The sequence below is a fragment of the Excalfactoria chinensis genome, chromosome 4 (genome assembly GCF_039878825.1).
Source record: "Excalfactoria chinensis isolate bCotChi1 chromosome 4, bCotChi1.hap2, whole genome shotgun sequence".
Lineage (NCBI taxonomy): Eukaryota > Metazoa > Chordata > Aves > Galliformes > Phasianidae > Excalfactoria > Excalfactoria chinensis.
The window spans coordinates 41,216,637-41,242,407 of record NC_092828.1 but is presented as its reverse complement, the minus strand read 5'-3'; the positions used below and the strand labels follow the sequence as shown (position 1 = coordinate 41,242,407).

Sequence of the window (25,771 nt, the reverse complement as noted above, 5' to 3'; positions counted from 1 at the left end):
TCAGACTTTCATACCACCCTTTTATATCACTGTTAGCCCCAGGCTGCAGGAAGATATTTTTGCCTTTATGAGCACTGATGTTTCAGCACACTTGCTCTCTTCCCCGGCATCTTTTATTTCCTCTGAATTTTCTTTCATAAATTATTCTTTGTAGTTTTCCCCATTTTTATTCTACTGACCTCTTCTGCAGTTGATTGCCCCTGAGAAAGGTAGGAATGAAGCAGCAAACACGCTACAGGAGAGTTGTTAGGCTTTACACACAAAACTCCATAAGTCATAGAATCATTTCAGTTGAAAGGGACTCTTGAAAGGCCATCTGGGGAACAGGGATGCCTACAGATACATCAGGGCGCTCAGAGCCCCATCCAGCCTGACCTCAACTGTCTTCAGGGATGGGGCATCCGTCACATCTCTGGGCATCCTGTTCCAGCACTTTACTACTACTATTACTAATTCTCTTCCTTGAGTATATGAAGCAGGAAATAATTTATGCCATATCTAACAACTATTAGTTCACAGTCATTTCAGTTGCAAGAATAAGAGAGCTAGTAGTACAAACGAGAAGAATGTTAGCAAGTGTTGCACAGCGCAATTTCAGGTGTGTCAATGCTCATTTATAAGTCTGGGTGGAATCCTGCCAGCATGCTCAAATGAAAGAGAGGGAGCGGTTTCTGACAGAGACAGAAGAATCTGTTTTGTGTGTTTGGATTTTGACAGGAAAAGCATCCTCTTTCCTTCAAATTAGCATTCCAAGACGAGATTTAAGCAGTTGGCAAAAAAGCTAAAAATCACCCAGAACAACCAGAAATTAAATTTGGTTTGAACAGAATGCTTTGGTGAGGCATTGGTGAGACCTCACCTCGAGTACTGTGTTCAGTTTTGGGCACCTCAGTACAAAAAGACATGGAGGTACTGGAGCAGGTCCAGAGAAGGGCAGTGAGGCTCATGAAGGGCTTGGAGAATCAGCCCTATGAGGAGAGGCTGGGGGAGCTGGGGCTGTTTAGTCTGGGGAAAAGGAGGCTGAGGGGAGACATTATTGTTCTCTTCCAGTATTTGAAAGGTTCTTACAGTGAGAATGGGGCAAGTCTCTTCTCACTAGTGACAAGTGACAGGATGAGGGACAATGGCCTCAAGTTGCACCAGAGCAAGTTTAGGCTGGATATTAGGAAGAACTTCTTTACAGAAAGGGTAGTTAGGTACTGGAATAGGCTCCCCAGGGAGGTGGTTGCATCGCTGTTCCTGGATGTGTTAAAGAGCCGTTTGGATGTGGTGCTCAGAGATGTGATTTAGCAGAGGATTGTTAGAGTTAGGGTACTATGGTGAGGCTGTGGTTGGACTTGGTGATCTTTGAGGTCTTTTCTAACCTGGGTAATTCTATGATTCTATGATTTTATAAAAGGAAAGGAATTTATTAATGATCAGCCCATGTTGTTTTTGCTGACAGGTAGAGGCAATGATTGATAGTTTGCAGCTCAATATAAGTGCCTTATTCCAGGGGAAGAATGCTCTTGGGTTTGCCTTTGTAGCAGCTGAGCAATTCGCTTTAAATAGGCTAGTCTGCAAAGATGCATCCAAGAGAAAATGTAAGCATGAAATGTGAGTAGCAGGTTTTTTTCTGAGTAAAACACTTGCACTTCTGTGATTTTCTGTAAGGCTTACGAAAACATCGTGTGTCATGATGTGTGTTAAGATTCAGGGACAAACTGCAGGAAAATCTTGAAGGTGATTTCTTTACATAAAGGAACTTGATGGAGACATTCTTTGATGTCCTGGGTACCAACAGAGGAGGTCAAAATTCAGCCTCTATGCTGACACGTGGCTTTCTTCAGCTGCTTATGAAGAGAGGCATCTGTAAGAATAGGATCTGGTTTCTATGGCATTAGCTTTGTGTGTAACAAGGAAGAAATAATTCAGTTTTTGAATATATATTATCATTGCTCTATTGGGAAGAACAACACATTATCTCCTTTATTTGTCTTATCTATACCATCATATGGCTTAATTCTCTAAAGATGAGCATATGAACATCTTCAGTTAGATCTCATTAAATCAGATGGGCTGTTGCTGTCAAATTGATGGAAGTAAGTTATTCATTTATAACTGAGCTAATTGATTTACTGAGAGGTAGAAGCTCTGCCTGCAGTATTTCCCTAGAATCCTGTTTTTATAATAAGTTCCAGAAATTGAGAGAAGAGGATAGATATATGATTTCTAACTGTTGGAAGATGAAACAATTGGAAATTTCTTGTGAAGAACCCAGTAGATTTGGTCACTGAACCTGACAGAGAAGTGGGAGATTCATTCAAACGTCATCCTGTGTAACTTCTCTTTATGCCTGACATATTCCCCATGGATATGCATTCCAGAACAGAGTAGTATGTAATGAAGAAGGATCAGAAAGTTACAATAGCACTTCTATGGTGAACTGCTAATAGGAAGGCCATGGGACCAGTTGCCCTTCCCCAGGTCCTCATGGCACAGTAGGGGAAGGGGGCAGAAGGCAAGGAGAACAATACACAGTCAGTAAAAAAAAAAAGAAAAGAAAAAAAAAAAAGAAATTCCCAAATAAGTATGCAGTGAATTTCACTACAGGTGATTCATGAATTTTATGACTCAATTAGGCAATAAAAATCTTTTAATGGGAAATACAGCCAAACAGCATACTTGGTTTTCCCTTCCTACAGGCCTCTGTTTGAAGTCTTAAGCCTTTTGCTCCTGAGTTAGTGTGCTTTTAAGCTAAGACTCACTAGGCTTATTGCAGACGTAGCAGTCATTGTGGTGAGGAGTACATCTCCTGTGTGCAAGTGCTGAGTGCTAAACTAGTGCCTGATTAATAAATCCACGTAATGGGAATTGACAATAGTTTTTCTCTTGTTCATCTGAACTGTGTCATCTATTTTTGTTCCTTTTGCAAGGAACTTTTTTGTGTGTGTGTGCTGGAGTTGTAACAGAAATCACCTAGTCACTGTCTAATAATCTTCTAGAATCAAATCAGCTCTTTCTTGACAGAAGAGCCTATATATGTGTTTCCTTCCTGTGAACATTGCTTTGCAAGAAACTGGCTCACTTAAACCTGTGAGGCTGAGAGGACTGGATTAATGTCAGACTAAGTGCTGAGTGTCAACCTTTTATCCTGCTTTCTCCATTGCAGATGAAGTCAGGGGAGATGGCTGCCAATATTGCCCGAGAGCTTGCGGAGCACACCAGAAACCACTTGTATGCTGGTGACATCACGTACTCTGTGTCTGCCATGGTCCAGTTGGTGAACTTGCTTGATGTACAGCTCCGAAACCTGACGCCAGGTGGGAAGGACAGCGCTGCACGCAGCTTGAATAAGGTAAGAACAAAGGTCCTGGGGAAAGGACGAGAGGCTGGAGAAAGGCTTGGCTGATCCCAGAGAGCTATTAGAAATCTCATTCTGAACGGGTGCCATTTGGAGGCAGTGATTCTTTCTTAGTAGACAAGAGTACCTGGCAGTTTTTGTTTACAGCGTATTTTATTCTCTTGAGAAATGAAAAAGTTGTAAATGCTGACTGTACTGTTGGTGCTGGGAAATGTATACCCTTAGATATGTAGACAGATAAATTCCAGGTACTTCGTCATGGTCTCAGCTCTCATAGTTCAGTATGAGAATAAGCCAAGTGATACCATGGCAATTATTGTGGATTTGTGCCAGTGTGACTGAGACCAGAATTTTGTGTAGCATTTCCAGTACTGAATCTGTCTGAGTAAAATAAGCCATAATATCTGAATTTTTAAAACCTAAAAATGCAGAGTCTGATTTTTCATTGTGTAACATCAAAAAATGCTGAATGTGAAGTTCAAATGGGCACTAATATGCATAAAAATAAACAAATAAAAGCAAACAGAAAATTATTTACACTTGATATACATTTATCAAAGGAATGTAAGATGTCAGCATATTTATATCTGAGGTGCTGAAGATGACTTTGTATTAGAGGGCCTTTGAAATGATTGCCTGTCATGTAACCCAGAAGCAGTTTTCTGCATGATGACTCTGTGATTTCTTTGTCCTCTGCCAGAATGTACTTGCTACATATTAAAGGCGCTAGAAGTTACCAGTCATGGGAGAAAATACTGACTGTGGAGTCTGCAGGAATATATGTAAATGTAGGATTTCCTTGGTCCAGGGCCCTCTTTATTGCGGAATCTCATGTAAGCACATGGGATAAGACTTACCTGGAATTCAGGCAGTGCGCTATGCAGGCCTGTCATCAGAACAATGACCAACTGAGCCTTGTGGCTACCAGCATATGGCTTTATTGGCCACCTACTTAAAAAAAGAATCCCAAATTTTGCTGTTCGCAACATAGCTGGCTCTGACAGTCCTGGCATCCATGTAAGTGAAAAGCAAATTTTATTGTGAGATTATACAGGGAAAAATGATCCCAGCTAAGCCTGAATTTTTTTCCGTATCTTCAGAAGAGACGTGTTTTTCAGAGAAGTAACTTTGTCTTTTTGTTGTAAGATATTACTGTTGATGTATTGTCTTTTAAACGTGAAGGGCTTCAGGATTGTTTAAGATTACGGCCATGTGGGATCTGAAGTCGTCCTGCATATCATGTGCTTTGCATGTGCTGTGAATTGGGTTATCCTGATGCTTGTAATTAGTGCTGCTTCCAGCTATTTTATAACCACGTCAGAAATAATTGTATTAACTGTTACATCAACATAACATTTCTGTTATAATCAAACCACGGTTTTGTTTGAAATAATGGTGATATCTGACAATATCAGGTAAAACCAGCAATTAATGTCACCTACTAACAGGTTTCATGATTGTAGTCTGCTTGCTCTTCAGAATATGCCCCAGCCACACCCAACATTTTGTCACTTCAGCTTTGCAAGCACATATTTTTCATCTTTTAAATCCCACCTCCTGCTGTTCATTCCGATTACACAAAATGGGGCTGTGTCTTGGTGACAGGTGGGAGTTACCAAGGGGACTGATGGGTTCTGTGAGGCAGAGCCACTCAGCTCTGCTGTCACTCCTGTGGTTCCCCTTGCAGGTTTTTCACCCACTATCAGCTTTGCACAAGCAGCTTATACAAATCAATTGCACTCCACATTAGAATTCTGGATCGTGTGGAGTCCTGCAAAACAGCGACGCGAGTCAGTGATCCAGATGACAAGTTCGGTAATTTACTTGCTCTCATTCCCCACTTAATTCTTTAGAAGAGCAACTGTTCTGTGTTCGTTTAAGAATGCATGAATTTGGCTTGGAAGTAGTATTGGACAAACAAAAGGCAGCAGAATTACTGCTCCATTTTCCCCTTCGCTGATCAAGAGTATTTCCAAAAAATAAATAAAAAATAAAAATAAATAAAAAATAAAAAAGGAAAAAGTCATCTGCAAGGAGTTTTAGTTAGTGGTGTTTGGTCAGAAAGGAGAAATAAAGTGAGCACTAGCCATTAAATATTCTTTCAATCATTAGAGGAAATGTGCTGGGGATTTGCCTTCATGCTCCATCTGAAAGTAGTCACCTGTGCTCTTTTGCTTTTGTCTTTTTTTTTTTTTTTTTTACAACCTGATGTACAATGAATTGAAATAAACTGGCATAATCAGAGTTTTTAAAAGCCATCATCTTTCACGAGCCACTTTCTTGTCACTAAAAGCTTTATGCTTTCCACTGGATCAGGCTTAATTAAGGTAATAATTGTTCTGTAGCAGACTGGTGAGACCCCCAAGTGGATAGCTCTGTAATTTCCAGCAAGGATTTCTTTGATCTCCATTTGTCTGTAAAGTCTTCATAGGGCCACATTTACCCAGGGGAAGATTTCCACTGTTACAAATTGATGAATTAGAAATTGAAATTAGGCACTGCACAATACCTCGGTGTACTTTGTTTGTTTCGGAGCCTCAGAACTCTCAGGGACAATTCTGGCTCTCCGCTGTACTAATGGGATGGCACTGACATGAGTCGAGAGCACAAGTCACCCCTTCATCTCCCTGGAGATTCTCCATCTCCATTTTCGACCCAGGTAGATCTGCAAAACACAACCCAGCAAAGGCAGCAGCTCTGAGCAGCCAGACTTCAGTTGCACTGTTGCAGAGCAGTCTCATGTTTGCTCATTGTTGCAGACAGCCTGCTAAGCCCCATCGAGGTAAATAAGTGCCTATTTGAATTTCATGACACACTGAAGTGCAGCTATCTGGTAGGAGGCATGCGAGTACATATCAACGTACAGTCTTAAATGTGGCTCTTATTATAAAGGTGGGATTCTTTATGGAAAAGCTATTTAGCATATGAAGTGTTTAGGTCCAGTAATTACAAAGGAAAGGACAACTCAATATGAAAGAGAACTGGAAAGGTTAGCCTTTAAGAAGTAGTTTAATCTAAAGAGGAGAAAATGGCCTCAACTGGAAATATTTAATCTGATCCGCATTTCATTGTTACAGCCTCTTAGGTGGCCCTTTATGCATTCAGAACCTATGGGCAATGCGCTCTCCTGCAGTTCTAGGCATGACCACAAGGCTGGGCCATGAGAGGCTCTGCCTGGAACAGAGACTTGAGCAGGCACGTCAGGATGAGTCCCCACCACTGTCCTGCGTACAGCTTACTCTCTGCATGTCCAAAGCTCTGCTGCAGCTCAGCACACCAACGCACTCCAGTTGCACATAGCCCACGCCTCTCTTGTATAAATAACAACTAGCTCATCTTTTCTAGTCTTGTCTGACATAGGAATATTGTGCGTGCTTTCCAAGGAAAGGTGGTTTCTTGAGTACCTCTACTTCTCCCACCGTCTAACAGCTGCTCTTGCAAAGTTGCATGTGTGGGCTTTACTGAAAAGAACTAACACGTATTTCTGGATTCCATCCTTCCTGCCTTCCAATGCAGCCTAACTCACGTATTTCCTTTGGTTTGGTTTGGTTTTCAGAGCTGTTTTAAAGAGAAATGAGGTTTTTATGTAGGCATTTTCTTCAATTTTTTCCCCTTGTTCTGTCACTAACTTGTTTTTTCTATTCCGTCTTTAATCTGCTGTCTTTATGGACTCAGCTTCAGAAAAGGGAGCGCTCTTGCAGGGCCTATGTCCAGGTATTTCTTGTGTTTTTAATACACGTCCAGTTGTTTGACTGAATGACTGTGAAGTGGTTCTTGTCTGTCGATCTGATTTTTACTGTCTTTGTGGCAGCAAGCTTTAAGGTTACAGGATAATATGACCTTTCAGTTACTCATTTCCCCTCCACACCTGCCCAGTTCCACAGACTTAACAAAAATCTGGAACAAAAACTCCTGGGGGAGGAGAAAAAAACCCACACACAAAAAAAGTGGGAGAAAATAAAAAGAAGAGCTCTGACAAGACCCATTCAGCCATTACAGTAAGCAGAACTGTATGCATGCATAAAGAATGCTGAACTCCGCTCTCAAGGATGTCTCCAAACCAGTTGGATTACACTTGCAACATGTTACTCAAATAATGGCTGTATGCATTTTCTTGGTTTTCCATCTTCTCCTCTTGCAAATTTAGAAACAATTCAAAATTGCAGCACTTGGCATAAGGGAGGAGGTAGAATCATAATGAAATGCAGTGTCCTCACAGAGGGATGTAAGAAGGAGGAGAGTGCTGAAAACTAAATATAGGATTAGGAACATAACGTCCCATAAAGTTCACCCAGCTGCAGCCTTAGTTTTGCAGGCATGCATTGTGTTTTACGTGAACAAAGTCAAGGCCTGGTGTCTTGGAAAGACTGCTTGTAGTCTTCTCAAGAGTGAGGCCTTGGCTAATGCCATTATTTATCCTGTCACCTAGGCTTTTATAGCATTTGCTCCAGTGACTTTTATATAAAGCTGTTTGTATACTATGGGTGAGTTAATACTGCTTTAAAAAATGTGAATGCTTTACCCCCTTTTTCTGTCTTGTGCTTATGGACTTCAGTGTTGTGCTTATGGACTTCAGTGTTGTACTTATGGATGGTTGGTCATTATTCATATGTGTATGCAAAACAGAGGTGTGAAAGTGAAACCCAGATTTCTGGAAGGGACTGCCTGTACCTGTTCTATTTCTGCAAAGTTGAACTTCCTACTTCCCATATTGACTTTATTTTGTGAGTACATGCTTCATTTAGTGTGTGGGATTAGGTGGTTTAGATTTCTAGGGCATTAAATTTTAAAACAGTACACCTCTGTACTGGTGGCTGTCAGTCTTTCCTTTGGATATGGTTGTGACAGAAAGCCATCTCTCATCTATTTCCTTCCTTATGCATTAATGGAAAAAGACGAATTGTGAAGTTATACATGTTGTGGCTGGCCTGGCCTCTGTTAAGATCCCAGAGAAGGTAACTAGTATCTTAAGGAATGTTTGCACTGCATGACTTACTCCCCAGCTAGCTGTCTTGTCCCCTGGTGAGAGCGTAAACAGGGTTAGGCTGGCTTGACCATGGTTCATGCAGCCCTGTTGGGGATCGTTTGTACTTCTCAGTCTGTAGTTGTCCTCTCCCTAGCTGCATGGAAACACTCTGCAGACTGCATACATGCTCCTGGTCTTTTTGTCTTCTTTCAAACAGTAGTGAATAGTGGATTTAATGTACTCTACCAAAGCTTGGCATTGATAGAATGAAACCTGAATTCTGCGCAAACTTAAACTTACTCTTAATTTCAAGGACTCTTTGCCTTTCACTTGGAAAGGCTACTGGTGTGTTTAAACATAAATCATTTGCTTACCACTTTAGTAGACCAAAGCTGACGAAAGCTCATTGCCTGAGCTGTTTAGTATAAATATGGACAAAGCTGGTAAATGTATTGAAAAGGACAGTCTTGTAATGGAGGACGCAAAGAATGAATTGGATGACCTAATTGAACCTTTCAACTCTACTTTGTATTACATGGGGATAAAATAATGTATCTAGACATATTTTCATACAGTATGTTTCCATTTGCAAACCATGTAGCTAAAGTCATCAAAAAATTGCATGGGGGAGAGTTTGTCTGTAGTAACAACTAAATGCGACTGCACATATTCCTGTTACATGCCACTTACGCTTCAGCAGGCACTGAAATGTCTGTGTTGTCAAAGGCAGCTTTGTAGGGCTTTTTCAAAATACTCTAAATGGGGAAATCCTGGACTTTTTGAAGTTAATGAGAGGTAGGAAGTCCCTGGAAATATGTCACCAGTGACAGAGAAATTGAGTTTTCAGCCTTTCTGTCACAATCTCTTTGTTCTAATCCCTTTGTCATGAAGAGCATTTGTGACTGAATACAGCATGGGGGGCTGTTGTATGTGTTGAAATGTAGCTGCAGTCCTGCCCTCCTTAGAAAAAGAAAAACACAGTGCAAAGTTTACATGAGAGATGCCCACTAACTGTAAAAATCAAAAGCACAATTGAAAAAAGGTGGATTGAGGAAAGAGGGTGACTTGAGAAGATAATAATTACTAATACTAGTCTTAATGGTTTATTGGGGCTGACAAACTTGTAGCAGTTGAGTTGTAAAGCCCTCTTCAGCCCATAATAAATCAATAGTTTAAATAAACTGTTAATTTTGTGAGTTATTCAAAGATTAGACTGTGAGAATGCAGTATTAGATTGTCATCTTATCCTCCTTGGTAATACCTATTTTAACCAAATAATCAATTAGATCTGTCTGTACAATGCTACAGTAATTTCTTGATTAACTTGACTTAATATTTCTTGAGATATAAGCTCAGGTATTTATTTATTTTCTTTACCAAAGACAGAGATTACAGAAGCCCCTTCGTTAGTGGAAAATGTAGTAAATGATCTTTTTTCTCTCCAAAAAATAATAACCAGTCGGATGAGTGATGTAATAATACATGTTTATATAATGACAGGACTGCTGTTTGGGGATCTCAGTGAAGAAACTTCCACAGGAGCTTTAACTTGCAATATTAAGAGACACGTAGAGAAGGTGGGATTGCTGTGGTGGATTTCTAGGATCGATGGAGGGAGCTTGGAAAGGTGCTCCATTGGCTAAGGAGCGTTAGGCCAGGTGTCTGACTTTTTGGTGGCTGAGAATGATCTTTGCACAGATTCCTTCTGGAGCTGTGTCTCCCTGCATGATAAAGCCCACCTTTATGCAACACACTGTTCTTGGCACTCTATTTTGGGAAAGGAATGACAAAGTCATTGTGCAAGAGAGTGAGTCACAACAGATGACACATTGGATGGCTGTAGCCTCATTTGGTGACTGGTGTGTGACATAAACCAGTAAGAATTTTCTGAATTTCTTTCAGAGTTGATGTTTGTTCATTTTCCAAAGATGATTCTCCTTACATTGAGGCTTTGGAGTTGTAGAAAACACTCAGCATTTGTCTTCTGAGGACTGTGAAATTGGGATTGGTGTCAGAGATTTCTTCCATGCTCATCAACAAGAGACGTAAACTTTCTGTTTCTCAGTTTCTCATCTTATAAAGCTGTGGGCACATTCTCTGAATTGCAGAATTGTAGGGGCTGGAAGGGACCTCCAGAGGTCATCGAGTCCAATCCCCCTGCAAAGTAGGCTCCGTACAGCAGGCTGCACAGGTAGGCATCCAGACGGATCTTGAATGTCTCCAGAGAAGGAGAATCCACAACTTCCTTGGGCAGCCTGTTCTAGTGCTCTGTCACCTGTACCATGAAGAAGTTCCTTCACATATTGGTGTAGAAATTCCTGTGCTCAAGTTTATGGTCATTTCTCCTTGTGCTGTCCCTGCAGACCGATGAAGAGAGTTTGGCCACATCCCTTTGACTCCCATGCTTAAGATATTTATAAACATTAATAAGATCCCCTCACAGTCTTCTCAAGGCTGAGCAGACCCAGTTCTCTCAGCCTTTCATCATATGGGAGATGCTCTAGGCCCTTTATCAACTTTGCGGTCCTCTGCTAGACTCTCTTCCTGTCTTTTTTGTATTGGGGAGCCCACAGCTGGATACAGTACTCAAGGTGAGGCCTGACTAGGGCAGAGTGGAGGGGGAGAATCACCTACCTTGACCTGCTGGCCACACTCCTTTTAATGTACCCCAGGATCCAACTGGCCTTCTTGACTACCGGGGCACACTACTGGCTCATAGCCAACCTGTCATCCACCAGGACCCCCTGGATCCTTCTCCACAGAGCTCCTCTCTGACAGATCATACCCCAACCTGTACTGATGCTCATGGTTATTCCTTCACAGGTGCAAGGCTCTACACTTGCTCTTGTTAAACCCCATCTGATTTATTGCTACCCAGCTTTCCAGTCTATCCAGGTCTTGCTGAATGACAGCACAGCCTTCAGGTGTGTTAGCCAATCCTTCCAGCTTTGTATCATCAGCGTACTTACTGAAGATGGACACCATCCCCTCATCAGGGTCGTTAATGAAGATATTGAACAAGACCAGAACCAGCACTAACCCCTGGGGAGCACTGCTAGTTACAGGTCTCCAACAAGACTCTGCCCCTCTGATCACAACCCTCTGAGTTCAGCCAATCAGCCAGTTCTCAACCCACCTCACCGTCCAGTCATCTATCCCACACTTTCTCAGCTTCATTATCAGGATGTCATGGGAGACAATATCAAAAGCCTTACTGAAGTCAAGGTGGATGACATTTGCTGCTCTCCCCCCATTTACCCATCTGGTGATGACATCACAGGTGGCTATTTTTGTTTATTGAGCACAATTTTCCCTTGGTGAATCCATGCTGACTATTTCTGATGACATTCTTCTCTTCCAATTGCTTGGGGAAGGCATCTAAAACAAGCTGTTCCATCACCTTTCCAGGGACAGAGATGAAACTGCCTGTCCTGTAGTTTCCCGGATCAAATCAATTCCCCTGGCTTCTGCATACACAGTAAGGATAGTAAAGAAAAGAAAAATATGAACACTTGGTACAGAAAATGAGGCCCTATTAACATGGGAAAAAATATAGAAGTCTGCTGTAAGTTTTAGTAGGTGGAAACAAGAGCTTTAATAAAGGCTCATACCACAGAGAGCAGGCATGCAAAGTCCTCTTAAACACAGGTGTATACTTGATTACAGTCTGAGCTCATCTACTTGCTTTGCTTGGATTTTTGGGCTGGAGCTTGGGGGCATCACAAGACTGATGTCTTTCTCTGCAGTGCCAACCAGCAACCCCTTCCAGTATGCAACAGTGTGGTGCATCTGAGAGATACTGCAGAAGTCAAAAACTTCCCATTCTTCTTTTTTTCTTAAAGTTAGTCTCAGCTGTTTCAAAGGTATAGGTTGGTGAATACAGTAACCAAACTAAGTGGTTGTTTAGTGGGAGGGTGGAAGGAAGCAGCAGAGCACTTTTGTAACATTTTCCTGCTCTAACAGCATTTCATGCTCTGGTTCCTGCTGTCCTCTGGGCTGTCCTGAAGACTAGTTTGCGCTGGTTTGTAAATCTGAGCTTACCTTTACAGAAGATGAAGATAATGGCGGTGCCATCCAATCCAGAAAGAGCTTCTGGATATGGATGTCATCAGAGCCACCAATCAGGCCAGCACTGAGCCACCCCAGGTGGCTGCCATCAGAATCATTCTTCTTGTTCTCTTGGAAGTTTTCTGTATGCTTCATACTTCTACCATAGGCTGTTTGAATTGCTGCACTAAGCAAAAATGAAAGGCTTTCCCCCAAAAGGTTAAAGGCATTAAGTTTAGAGCAGTGGAAAAGAGGAGACTTTTTTTTCCTTTGCAAATTTAGTAGCTCTTAGCAGATAAAAGGTGTGTTTGGGACTTTGCCAGTAGTATTTAAAGTGGATTAATTCTGTTTTTCTCACTTCTTGCTTGCTTGCCCAGCTGGCCTCAACTTCTGCAAAGACTAAACGAGAGAAGCTCTTGAGACAAAGAATAAATTGAATTATACCGCATTTAGTTGTGTTCTTGTTGTGCCTGCAACAAGAAAGACTCTAACCTCCATTTATAAAGAGGGGCAAATTAATGAGGATTTTCAAGTTCCTTGTTTGGTCACTTAATTGGCTGTATGACAAAGAGCTCTGCGGTGCGTGTCAAACAACTTTCAGAGTCCTCTAATGATTTGTGCCTCACTCGACTCCTGATGCTATTCTGCACAACCTGTCAGGAGAGGTATCGTTGTTGAAGTGGCTGGAATAAATTGGCTAGCAGTGTGCATACAATGTAGTATATTAACTATAGCTATGGGGAGTACTTTTAGCAGCTTTTTCAAGGTATCTAGGTGTTTGCCTATAAGCACCGAAGTGCTCTGGACTTTCATATAATGTAATTAAAAGGACATCTGAAAGAAGTGTGACTCACAGCAGGGTTCAGTGCTTGGGTAGCCCTTTGTTAAAACTCTGTGAACTTAATATACTTCACAGCTTGATAGACCCATGCCTGATTTATGTCAGTAAGAGCAAAAATATAAATCCCCACCCTGTGTGTTTCTGCTGCATTGAGCCTGTTGTTAGGATAGAGGAGGTTCAAAGCAGCTGCCTTGGGTTTGTCACCAGAGTCTGTAATTTTTCACGTGGATATTGGAATGTGACCATATATTCCTCTACCTACAACTAAGCTTCATGTGTAGCAATGCTCTCACATATATATAATATTTTCTGTGTTACTGTGTGCTCACTTTCTGCTTAAGGCTGAGTCAGCCCTTATATCTGGAGGCACAGGAAAAAATCTCAGTGTGAATTGCTGTAGAGACCAGTGGGAGATGTCCCTTTGATTTGGACCACTGGGAGAAGATGAATCTCACAGATGCCCTAGGAGTTCCCTTGAAGGCAGTGGATATTTCATCAAACAAGCATTTATCGTTGGCAAGCCATTTTCCTTTCTTTCTACATCTTTGCTCACTTCCCCTGTGTGATTATTCTAGCAGTTGCTTGTATGGTCTCACATCCCAAACAGTAGGGCAGCAAATACAGATGATTCATAAATGCAGTTCTCGGCTTATTCCGTAGGGAAGATCTCATTAGATGAAATAGATCGTATGTTATTTCCTTCTTGGCAATCAATTCCTTTTATTTCAGTCCTACTTAAGGCCTTCTGACCTTAATATATTCTTCCTCATATACTAAGCAAAGCAAAACCATAACCTGTAATTTGTAACCTTCTTTTATTTCTCAGATGTCCTTTTTTTTTTTTCTTTCTTTCTTTTTTCTTTTTTTTTTTTTTTTTTTCCCCTCTTCTCCCATTAGGAGATTATTAGTAGTTCAAGGCCAAGATTGCAAACCTTGTGTGCCTAGTGCAAGACCATTAATTCCATAGTTCAGCATTTTGTAAATGACCTGATTTTAATAAAGGTCAGTGCCTTTATTCTCAGTGCAGCGAGTTCCCATTGCCACTGAAATTCAGGCTATTTCCAACAGTTCTTACACCAACAGCAGAAACACCTTTTCCCCTGAATCTCTGGAGTCACTTTAGAAACTCCTCTGCAGATTCAAAGGAAGATCTCCATTTGCCTTCACCACAATTGGTAACTGTGGGTTTGGGTTCTGTTCACTGAAACTGATGCCTTCAGTTGTCAGTCACCTACTTTGTCAATAGGTGTAGACTGGTGCTTCTGGGTTACTTCTGAAGGCAGAATTGGAGATTAGCAGTAGGTACACTAATCATTTATATACATATTTAAACTCTTGTGGTTAAGCTAGATTCAATCTAAATATGTGCCTATCCATTTCAGCGAATAACAGATATTTTATGATGATCAAGATGTTTTGGAAAAAGCCTTGGACTGGCTGGGATTCCCTGTAATCTAAGCTGTGTTCTTGTGCTTTGACTAGAGAATAATTTTAATTTGGAGTTAAAAGAACAAATGCCAGGAAGAACCATGGGAGAGCAAAGAGCCATGTCAGAAAGATTCGAATACACATCTCAGCTAAAAAATGGGATGTAGTATCATTATTTAGCCAAGACGACATTTTCCTTGTTTTGGGAGCTGAAGAAGTAACTTGTGCGCTTACTTTTTCCCACATAACAGATGACAGCTTCAGCACATGCATTTCTTGCTGCAGAGGGATCAGGGTGTCATTCGTCACCTTAAGGCCAACCATTTCCTAAGCTGGTCCTTTTCAGTATAATAACCTTGCCAGGGCTGGCTCTCCTTGCATGCCCAAATACCTGCTTTCATCCAGGTCTTCTCACCTTGAGTGTCGATTTAGGCTGCACCAGGTATATTCAGAGTTAATGGGAGATCCTCTTTTATTGGAGCTTTTTCTGTCCAGAGGCAACAATTGCAAACTTCCAGCAGAATTTGTCATCAGGGGCATCGATTGTGCCTTTAACTCAATTACTTTGGAGGTTTGCAAATATTGATAGCTTAAAAAGGGGGTTGTTTTAGCTCTTGTGTGTTTCATTTGAATACAGAGAAAAATTAGCTGTTCTTGAAGGCAGGTAAGCTCTTTTAAAGTGCTCCCAGTTTCTAGTAGGGAAAAAAGAAAAAGAAAAGAGCATAATATTGTGATCACTGAACCATATCTACATTTCAGTACATCTGCTGTCTGAAGTGTTCTTCATTTTCACTGTGCACTTTAGACCTGAAAGGGTTTTCATACTTCTTTTTCTCCACCAATTTACCATAAAACCTCAGGCTGCTATTAAAAAGTGGGATAATATTGTTTTGTGCGTGCTTTGAATAGAGATGGTGATGCACTTGTTTTGGAGTAGCACCCAGAGGCCTCCGAGAGGACCAGAACTTCAGAGAAAGAATCGTCTAAGGCTGCAACTTTGTGGTTGCTCTCTGTGGCCTTAGCACCACTGTTCTAGGAAAGGGTGAGCAGGCTTTTCTCAGCAAACTATGCCAGCAAACACCTTTTGTATAGGGGTAGCCGTAAAGCACTGCTTGTTTCGCACAGTCAGCTTTGACTTTAGTATATCGGTGCAAAGCACAGCTTTGTTGACGTAGCTCCTTCTGTACTAGTTTTTGAAAGTACATTGCATCAGATATTCCCTTCAGGCCAAGGAAGGCAAGTGTTAGCAGTGTGAGATAGGGCTTTAAAAGTTATAAAATGCATTTCTTTTAAGTAGAGATGTCGTTGCAAAAGTGGTGCTTTAATGCCGGAGCTGCTATAGGAGCTCAGGCCTTGATATAAGTTACATGCAAAATAATTTATAGTTTGTTTTCAGTCTCTTCCTAAGGAGGTGCTGTATTGCAAAGAAGGATGAACTGTGAATTTGAAAATTACTATGCTGAGGGACTCAACCAGTATTCCCTGAGGGGCCTGCTGGTATTCACTTGGCATGAAGAGGTATTTTTTCACATACCCTTGAAAACATGCTCTAGCTCTCAGTTCATTGGTGGTTTTTGTTGGCTTTTTGTTGTGGGTTTGTGTTGGCTTTTTTTCTGTCAACTGCTCAATTTCTAAAGGAGCAGAACATAAAAAAAGATGGACAAACAAACTTCAGTTTTATAGGATGAAGCAGCTGTCGCAAAGGCAATTGGTGGGATATACGTGATCCCCTTTAGGAATGCATGGTTACTGAAGATTCTTAGTTACCTTTCAACAGTATGTCTTTTAATACCATTTTGTAAGTGTTTGGGAGGGAAATTTTACATTTTGCTTCTGTTTTGTCACCTAAGGACAAAATCAAAAGATCACGAGCCATATGTGCTTAGCTGGGGGAAAAAAAAGTCTCTCTGCAGTTTATCACATTTATTTACATTGAAATTACACTCCTTGGCACCATATTAACTACATAGTGTAAGAGTTCCCCACCATGGAATTTGTCTTCTATGCTTGATGTGTCCATTTGTAGCCAGTATTGGAGACAGTGTATTAGATACATTCAATCTGTCATCCGACCCAGGATGCTTGTTCTGCACAACACAAGTTTGTGTTTAGGAAGTTCAGTATTCTTTATATAGGTTGCCTGATATCTTAACATGAAGCCACACCTACACATCCCAGGATGGGTGGAAGGTCTTCTTTCCTGTCTCCCTCTGAAATGCTCTTCATCCTTCATTTGTTCACACTTCTCAGGGTCTCTCTCAGTGTAATTTCTCTTGCTTTTATACTTCTCCCTGAGTGTATGCATACTTGTGCTCTTTGTTCATTAAGCCCCAGTAACCTTGGCATTGGTGGAGTTTGTTTTTTTTTTTTGTTTATTTTTCTGTATTGTAGGGGACATTGTGATGTGTTGGAGCCCACACTTTTATTTTGCCTGAGGCTCACAGGTATGCCGTGGCTCCCTTGAAAGTTGCTCACCAAGTTGAGCTGTATTTGGAAGAGAAGATCACAGCAGCAGAAAAGCTTTAGTATGGGAAAGTGACAAGCTCTTCAGTGAGGTAGATGCACAGAATTGGACAGAACTTCCTTAGTTCCCTTTGAAAATCCCCACCTTCATCAAGGTCACCAAGGGTCTCAGGTAGCACTCATCAAGTTGTCAGCTCCCAGGAACTTCTATCTCATGCCTTCCTCATTTCAAAGGTCCTTTGTCAGAGCTAATCCTTCTGCTGGTCTCTGAGAGGCTTTACTAGGAGAAGGGTGCTGTTGCTTCTTTGCTAGAGCTTCATCAGTCCACGAACTTTTGGTGCTGGTGGCAAACCAACCTAAAACTCAGCAAAATGCAAAGACACAGGCCAGTCTGTGTCCCATGTGCCTGCCTTCCCACAGTTCCCTTTCTCCTGTCCAACTTTTCCCATTTGGCATCTTTTTCTCAAGAGACGCTGTTGCTTTAACAGCTGTTTTGTTTCATTTAAACACCTACCTCAGCTCCTGTCCAAAATGCAAACATTTCATTAGCACCTCATCTCCTTGGCTTCAGCCCACAGCACTCAGCCATAATGAAGTGCTGCACTCAGAAATATAACGTGGGGAACACTTGATTAATGCACTGAGGCAGGTGAGGGGATTGACCCTCTGGGAAAAGCAATGGACTGAATTCATCTCGGATGTATTGCCAATGATGAAGTCTACCAACTTGCTCAGATATGTGTTGGACCGGAACTGAAGTCCTTGAAAATCTTTCAGGAGGTTTAGAGTCAGGCCCTGGATCCAGAGTGACATGAAATGGCTGTTTTCAGGCTTGTCACTTGAAGATGCTTCTTGGATGGAGAACACAGCACAGTGTGCAGGAGGTGGCACATAAGGCCTAAGTGAGGTTCTCTGTCAAGCTTTGTATGCACACACACTTTGTTAAAATAAATGGTATATATATTACTTCTTTTCTGAGGAAAAATCTTTGCAGCATGTGTTTCGCTGTAACAGAAATATCTTGGCATCTGTTTCATGTTTAGACAAATAGACATTACCTTTCCATCCAGAGTCAGGAGCTAGAGCTGCTGCAATGACTGTTTTCACCACTCAGATATTGATAAAAGTATCCAGCATGTTGTTTTAATAGAGATTTAAAAACACCATTAGCAGCTGAGCTATATGGATGTAAGACAAATTGTAATTTGCATTATAACATTGAAAAGGGAGAAAAACGCTCATTTTCTGCTTACCAGGAATGTAAGATCTTTGCAAGAAAAGTCCATGTTGTGTAGAACCTCCACAGCAAAATAGTCAAGGTTTCTGCTTACTGTGAAAGAGTAACACCTTCTTTCTTCTTGCAAAGAGACAAACTACTTTAGTGAACCACAGAATTTTATGAGAGCTGCAACAATCAGGCTTTAAGATTTTAAAACACCAGAAAAGCGTGCTAAAATACAGTGGATTCTCCGTGTTTCTTTTTCACCTTTAAAGTTAACCATTTTTCCTGCACACATACCACATCTGTTAAGATAACTTTAGACTATTGAAGAATATGGGTTTAATAATCAATTTAAGAAAATGATTTATATCTAGTAAGTTCTACTTAACAACAAATAAGAAAGGGATTCCAGGCTTGCACTGTAAAGACTTCACAGCAAAAAGTTTTTTGCAGTTGAGATTTTCAGCCATTTCAGCTTACTTCAGTGGTAGAAGCACTGGTTGCTCTGTCCTTTGGAAACCAGGCTATGAGGCTCAGGAAAAATGCCTCTTGACCACAGGCAGTCGCTGCCAGGGGAAGATCTACTTAAGGTAAAGGAGAGATTTGGCATAAGAACAAATGAATTATTTTGTCGTGAATTAAGTAAGTTGGAAAGTGTGAGCTATTTACTGTCAGAGCAGCCCAATTCTGGCTCACTCTTCCAATAGGAGCTGCGGTGTTATGAGAAACTTTTCAACCTGAAGGACATTTAGGATGAAGATGCTCATGGCATTGTCTCTGTTAATTGTCTTTTCTGGGATCAAAAGCAACAGGAGTGGCAGGCCCAGCTGTCTTTGCTTTTCTGTGAATGTTGCTGTAGCAGAAAACTTCTGAAGGTCACTTGCATACAACAATAAAATTTTGCTCTGGTTCAGTATGATTTTATTCTTCCTCTGCATGTTCGTATCTGACTGTGACTGGTGTGGGGGAGTCAGGATGCCCTAAATTCACTGTGCCTTGTGTTGCCATTGAACACTTTTTCTTAGGGTTCCGCTAGAGAGCGGGCCGTGCTACATCCTCTTTTCATGCATCATCTTGTGGGTGTGTTTAGAGACAGTCAGGAGTAAAAACTAAAGTGTTTCCATGAAAGTGACCCACAGAGTATGCTTTAGGTTTGTAGCATGTAGGAAGCCCGTGGGACTGTCTGTCTTGAAAAATAGAGCTACGGGTTTGATACCTACACTTTCAGCATGCAGAGTATTGTTATGAATGGCAGCTTCATCTTAGAAGGAAGGTTGTTTTACGCAGTCAGTGATAGCTGGCAATGGAGGTGTATCTTTGTGGGGCAGGCCTGCCAGATGGCTGACTCCTTCCCAAATTGAGACATTTGAAATGGAGCATCTTATCTAAATCTCTATGGGCACCTGCTTGTTCTCTGGAAGAAGGGGTGAAACTTAACTGTTTCTGAGTCTCTGTGACAGCCTGTTAGAGATTATGTGGTGAGAAGTACTCTAGAAGGAGCGTAACCCTTGCAAGTGGATACTAGAGACCTTCCACAGGTTTCCCAGCCCAGCTTCTGAATCTTAATGCAGCAGATAGCAGCAACTTGCTTCACAGATAGATTTTGAAATATATTTTCTTGCATGTTTCTTTAGGGATTTCCCCATCCCCCCCTCCACCATCCCTGACTCTTAATTCCTTCTTAATCTGACCTCAGAGCTGATGATCACAGAAGTTTAAAATCAAGTAAAATCAAGATTTTCTCCCACTCTCATCTAATGCAATAAATGATGACTAGCTTCACTGTAGGCTGCCTCAGTGGGTGGGGAAAGAGTTGCTGTCCTGTCCCTGTGTGTGTTGAGAAGGGAACTAAGCATATGTCAGAGGTTTCAGAGGTGCTCTAGGTTTGCTCAAGCCCTTTCTTACTCAGTTCCTCTGCTTTGCAGGCCATGGTGGAGACAGTGAACAACCTCCTGCAGCCACAGGCTCTGAATGCCTGGAGAGACCTGAACGCAAGTGAGCAGCAACGTGCAGCCACCAAATTGCTTGACACCGTAGAGGACAGTGCCTTCGTGCTGGCTGATAACCTGCTGAAGACTGACATTGTCCGTGAAAACACCGACAATATCCGTAAGAGACAGAGCCTGTACATACTGAGAGCACCAGAGGGAGAGTAAGGGTTGTGAAACCTGACTTCAGTTGGATGTGTCTTGGCCATTGGTCTGAAAAACTTAGAAGTCTTTCCACAAGAGCCTAAGGGGATACAATAGCTCCCTGTCCTTGAAATCCCATGGGAAATGAGCACCTAAACTGCCTTTATTACTCCTGTCTTTAAGTACAAAATCTGTGCTAGCACATTGAGAGCACTGCTTCACAGGGAGATGGTTCATCGTAATGCAATTGTGTTTCATTTCATACAAATTCTTGTCCTTATTTGGCTGATTGTTGATTTTAATTAAAAAACAAGCACGATGGAAAGCACCAGCACTCCCACTGTGCATATGTAAAATGAGAACAACTCTTCTTTCTTTTTCTATGAATACAGATCCCAAGCACTGATAACACTTACAGAAAGTACCAATCGCCAGTGGCAGGAGAACTAGCATTTTCACATTTTCATTTTAACCATTGTCCTTAATATCCTGAGGTTCTTGTTTACAAGAACTAGTTGTCTTTTGTCTTCCACAAAGAACTGAATTTATTTGTTTTTTTTTTTTTGTTTTGTTTTTTTTTTAATTAAAACTTTTTCAGGGCAAAGATTTGAAAAGAGTCTAGTATGAAACCTTGTAACTTGATTCCTCTACTTTCAGATCGTCTGGAACACCATTTTTTAACTTCCAAGTATTGTGTAGGTGATTATTTTCAGTGGTGGTTTTTCTTACTGTTGTTCTCTCTTGCAAACAGAGCTGGAAGTTGCAAGACTAAGCACAGACGGCAATCTAGAAGATCTGAAGTTTCCCCAGAACACGGGCCATGGGAGTGCCATTCAGCTTTCAGCAAATACCTTGAAACAAAATGGTCGAAATGGTAGGTACAGCACCTTTGGCCATGCTGGCCTTCTGAATCAGTTGTGCTTCAGGCATTGTTTGTGGATAGCTTGCAATTATTGCTTTGTATTTAGCCAGTTATAAGCGTAGTATTAAGCACTCTGTTAATGTTTATGTTAATGTCATTTGCCCAAGCCCTTGACTGAAGGTTCATAAGGAATGTGTTATGTTGCCAAGTGACTGACAGCCTTCAAAAGCATTATATAGTGGTAGAAATACGCCAGATCCCTACATGATGTGTTTGTTGGGGCACAGTACTGCATCCAGAGAAGTACTTCTAACTACTGTTATTTGCCATGGGAGCCTTCACATAGAATAAAATGCTTGTATGAGTAACCTACTTCACAGTGGCGCACTATGCAAGTTTCTGAAAAGAAAGGGAAGAAACAATAGCAGCAAATCTTAATAATGGTGAGCTTTGGAGAAGATTTGTAAGGAACAAGAATTGTGTTGTAAAGGATGTCTTTATTTCTAAGCATGTCAGTGGAGTTCCAGTCAAATTGAGAGAGCCCCATCAATTTTTATCAGCTTGGCATTCACATAGAGGTTGCCAAAGAGCTAGGAAAGAAACTACTGTAGAAAAATTAAGCTTGGGAAGGACCTTTGGAGTCATAACTGCTTCACCTGCTGCAGAAGCTGGAGTGAAACAAAGAATATTCCCCACAACTAATATTTATAAGGCAGACTAATCACATTTGATTCTTATTTGAAGTGTATGAATTAAAGCAGGAAGCAAACGGGAAGATCTAAGCTGAAAAAACAGTTGACTGGTAGCCTGGTGTTTTTCAGCAGGTTTCCTAGTGGTGAATGTACTTATGGAAAGAGGGTTATCTGATTGACAAATTTCTGCTGGTTTTGTTTTGCTCTTCATATGAGATTGGAGAGTTTCGGATTTCTTCTCCCAGAATTGAATTCACACTTGTCTGAGGTAGTCCTAATTTATTAATGGAGTTTACACTGGACTTATAGTTTTGCAAACTCTGTGGCAGGCCAGAATGAAATTCATTTTCCAAACATTGCCTGGAGAACAACGTTAAGTCGGGTGAGAAATGCGTCACCTGGCCTCTTTTCTCTGGAGTCAGTTTTTCTACTGATGCCGAAAATAAGCTCACCTTTGCTCCTCCAATGTGTCTTCTCCAATGTGTTTGCTTATAAGAGTTTGTTTTCCAATGGCAGCTCTTAACTTTTCATCCTTGGACCAGTTGGTGTACTTCGTAGTGCTTACTGGTATAGGCAGGAGAAGGTGAATATTCATACACCACATCTTGATTCTTTCACGCTTTCTCAATAAATAAAATAAAATAAAATAAAATAAAATAAAATAAAATAAAATAAAATAAAATAAAATAAAATAAAATAAAATAAACAAAACAAAGTTCATTCAGAGAAGAAATTTGTCATCCAGAATGAAAGCCAGTGCACTGACCTAGATATCTAACTTCACACTGCTCTTCTAGGTGAAATCAGAGTGGCCTTTGTGCTGTACAACAACTTGGGCACCTATCTCTCCACGGAGAATGCTAGCATGAAATTAGGAACTGAAGCAATGTCCACTAATCACTCCGTCATCGTCAACTCCCCAGTCATCACGGCAGCAATAAACAAAGAGTTCAGCAATAAGGTTTATCTAGCTGATCCCGTGGTCTTTACTGTCAAGCATATCAAGGTGAGCAAGTTTGAAAATCATTTAAAATAATAATAATACTAATACTCTGTTTCTATTACAAAGTGCCTCAAAAGTTTGCTGGTCTGAGGCCCCCAGCACTCCTTGATTAGATTTTGAATTACACATTTGTTCCTCTGTGCTTTGAGTTGTTTATGGGGAAAGTCTCTTTTGTATTGCATTAATAAAAGTAAAGAAAGTCTCCTTTGAGCTGATGCCCATTGCTCAGTTGCTGACACATGTCATTCTGTAATTAAAAACCAACAATATATTAGAATGGGCCATAATATTATTTTATCATGGTGGCAGGGGATATTAGAGGAAAGTGGAATTACAGTGAAAAAGGACAGCTAGCACTCCTGTTAGCCAAGCACAGTCATTGCTAAAGTTGATTGCTTAAAGCAATTAATTTCTCCGCTCTGCAATGCAAATGAAGCAATCTGGTTTTGAAGAGCTGAATTTAGTCTGTGTCTGAAATTAATCAAGAACAAAGAACTAAGTTTGTATTAGCAAAGAGAGCAGCAATAACCCAACTTTGTCTGGTGCTGACAAGTAATACTCGACTTCGAAGTCATTGTTGATTATTTATCTAAAATTAAAGAGTAAGAGTTACAAAGAGCCTCTGGGGGAAGAAAAAAAAAAAAAAAGGAATGTGTTTATAAATCTCTGAAACCTTATCATTTTACTGCATTTACTCATTGCTTCCCTGCAGCAGTCAGAAGAAAATTTCAATCCAAACTGTTCATTCTGGAGCTATACTAAGCGTACCATGACAGGGTATTGGTCCACCCAAGGATGTCGCCTCCTGACAACTAACAAGACACACACCACATGCTCCTGCAATCATCTAACCAACTTTGCGGTCCTGATGGCACATGTGGAAGTTAAGGTAGGCTCTGCAAATTTACAGGTTACCAGTGTGCTGAACAGTTGCCAATATAACACCATGTTGTTACTGCAAAAGGCAGATGAACAGGGAAATTGCTGTGTCACAGTAACTCTAATGGTAGAAAGTATCTCGTGTAAGTCTTTCTGCTATGTGGTGAAAAAGTAGATGGTCACACCTCTGCAAAGACTGCACCAGTCTCCTGGCATGAGCAGCTTAGAACTGCAGATGACTGGTGAGCCAAGCTAGCCATTGATTCCACACATCCTTTGCAGTCTGGCCCAGAACATATCCTAGCTTGATCCTTGCTCTGAGGGTCCTAGCTGTGCCAGCAGGGAGCAGCAAGCACTTGCATGGTGTGACAGGAGGAAACCAAGACTGCCTTGTTGGGTGTGAGTTGGGTACACTGCCTGCAGCAGCTGATAATACATTCTGCACATATTTGTGAGGTGCATGTGTGGAGTCAAAAATCTTTTCCATACACCAACTATGGGAGAAAGATACATTCTTTGTGTCTCACAGTGTGACAGCAAGCTACACATTAAAAAAAAAACAAACTCATTATACCATCCTGTCTCGATTTTACATCCCCTAAGGTTGGTACGTATCAGTTTCGTTGCCTGCACCACCTCCTTGGTGTAATACTGGTTTCTCATACAAGTAGCCCCATCATACCTAATGAATTTGTTCCTGAAAGTAAACATTCCTTATGGTGCTAGTGGGGAAAAGGAGTGCACATTTGGGATGTTTTTCAAGAATGAGACAGTGTTTGAGTTGTCTCTCATTTCCTCAGCTGTCTTTTCTGTCTTTAGTTGAAAACAGTTTCATGTGCTATAGAAAGGGGGGACGTGATTACTGAAGGACTTTGGCCTCATTATTTTCTTAGCTGCACTGTCTCTATTTTGTGTGCCAAATGCAGCCAAATCGACCATTCTGAGCTAGATCCTCTAGGGGCTTCTGTTTGGGCAGACCTTTTCAGAGCCACTTCTGTGGCTGCATAACCACAAAAGCTGTTATGATTTTAAAATACCTTTTCTTAAATAGTCTTTCACTATCATTCCTTTGTATATGTTTGTTTCACTTACTAATCTGAAGAGCAATTTGAAGAGCAAAATAAAATATATATTAAAGCACTGTCATGCATGACCAATGCTTGACAAAAAAGAAATGAGAGCCTGGCAGCTCATTTGCCGCAACAGCTGGGTCCAGCTGAGAGGAACAGGATAGATTTGATGCTGCAGGATTATGTATCTTCTGTATTCTGCAGGAGTCACTACCAGTCAAGGAGCTGTGCCATTAAATGGCTATGACATTATCCTAGGAGTTGTCCAAAGAAATGGTCAATTCAGAGCATGTGTTTACAGGTTAACAGTATTCTGCAGCCTAAGAGTGTTTTTGACAGTTTCTCATAATTGCTTGAATCTTCACAAGAAACCTATGTTTGGCTGCTTATCACCTGCCTGGAGTTAACAGATATACCTGAGTCACTGAAGTCAGAGGTTGCACCTGGAAAATGCAGATAGCTTTCCACTCCACTGATGTGAACAAGCATGATCTGTATTGCATGGTACAGATATAGGCTAACCTCTACTCAAACTGCAGCTAGGAAAGCCTTGTCTGCATGGCATTTCACATGCACCTCATTAGACTGGTAGCGCTGGTGTTATCTCATCTTGCAGAAAGAGTAGGCAAGACCCTAGCTTGCCTGTGCTCAACCAACGGGTTGGAAAGACCTGCAGCTGGAAGCTTCCTGAGTGCCAAGCCAGTGTGCTGTCTGCCTGTGGATGTTTCTGGATGTTTGCTCTCACAACTTTCGGGTCATATTTTATAGCTTGGCTGCAGCCAAAGTGTCAGTGTTTTAACAGCCAAATTGGCTTCACTTTGCT

General features: G+C 41.2%; 1 protein-coding gene across 19 annotated transcripts in view; it reads left to right on the top strand.

Moving 5' to 3' along the window:
- The window catches only part of ADGRL3 (adhesion G protein-coupled receptor L3), a 486,086-nt gene that overhangs the window by 386,625 nt on the left and 73,690 nt on the right, over window positions 1-25,771 (top strand). For 17 of the 19 annotated variants that reach the window (XM_072336645.1, XM_072336644.1, XM_072336641.1 and 14 more), the window contains 6 exons: window positions 3,152-3,337; window positions 7,019-7,057; window positions 20,236-20,419; window positions 21,194-21,316; window positions 22,794-23,002; window positions 23,712-23,888. In XM_072336645.1, coding sequence (XP_072192746.1) covers window positions 3,152-3,337; window positions 7,019-7,057; window positions 20,236-20,419; window positions 21,194-21,316; window positions 22,794-23,002; window positions 23,712-23,888 — 918 coding nt within the window. The remainder of the gene's footprint in view (window positions 1-3,151; window positions 3,338-7,018; window positions 7,058-20,235; window positions 20,420-21,193; window positions 21,317-22,793; window positions 23,003-23,711; window positions 23,889-25,771) is intronic. The other 2 variants (XM_072336646.1, XM_072336631.1) reach the window with 1 other exon arrangement.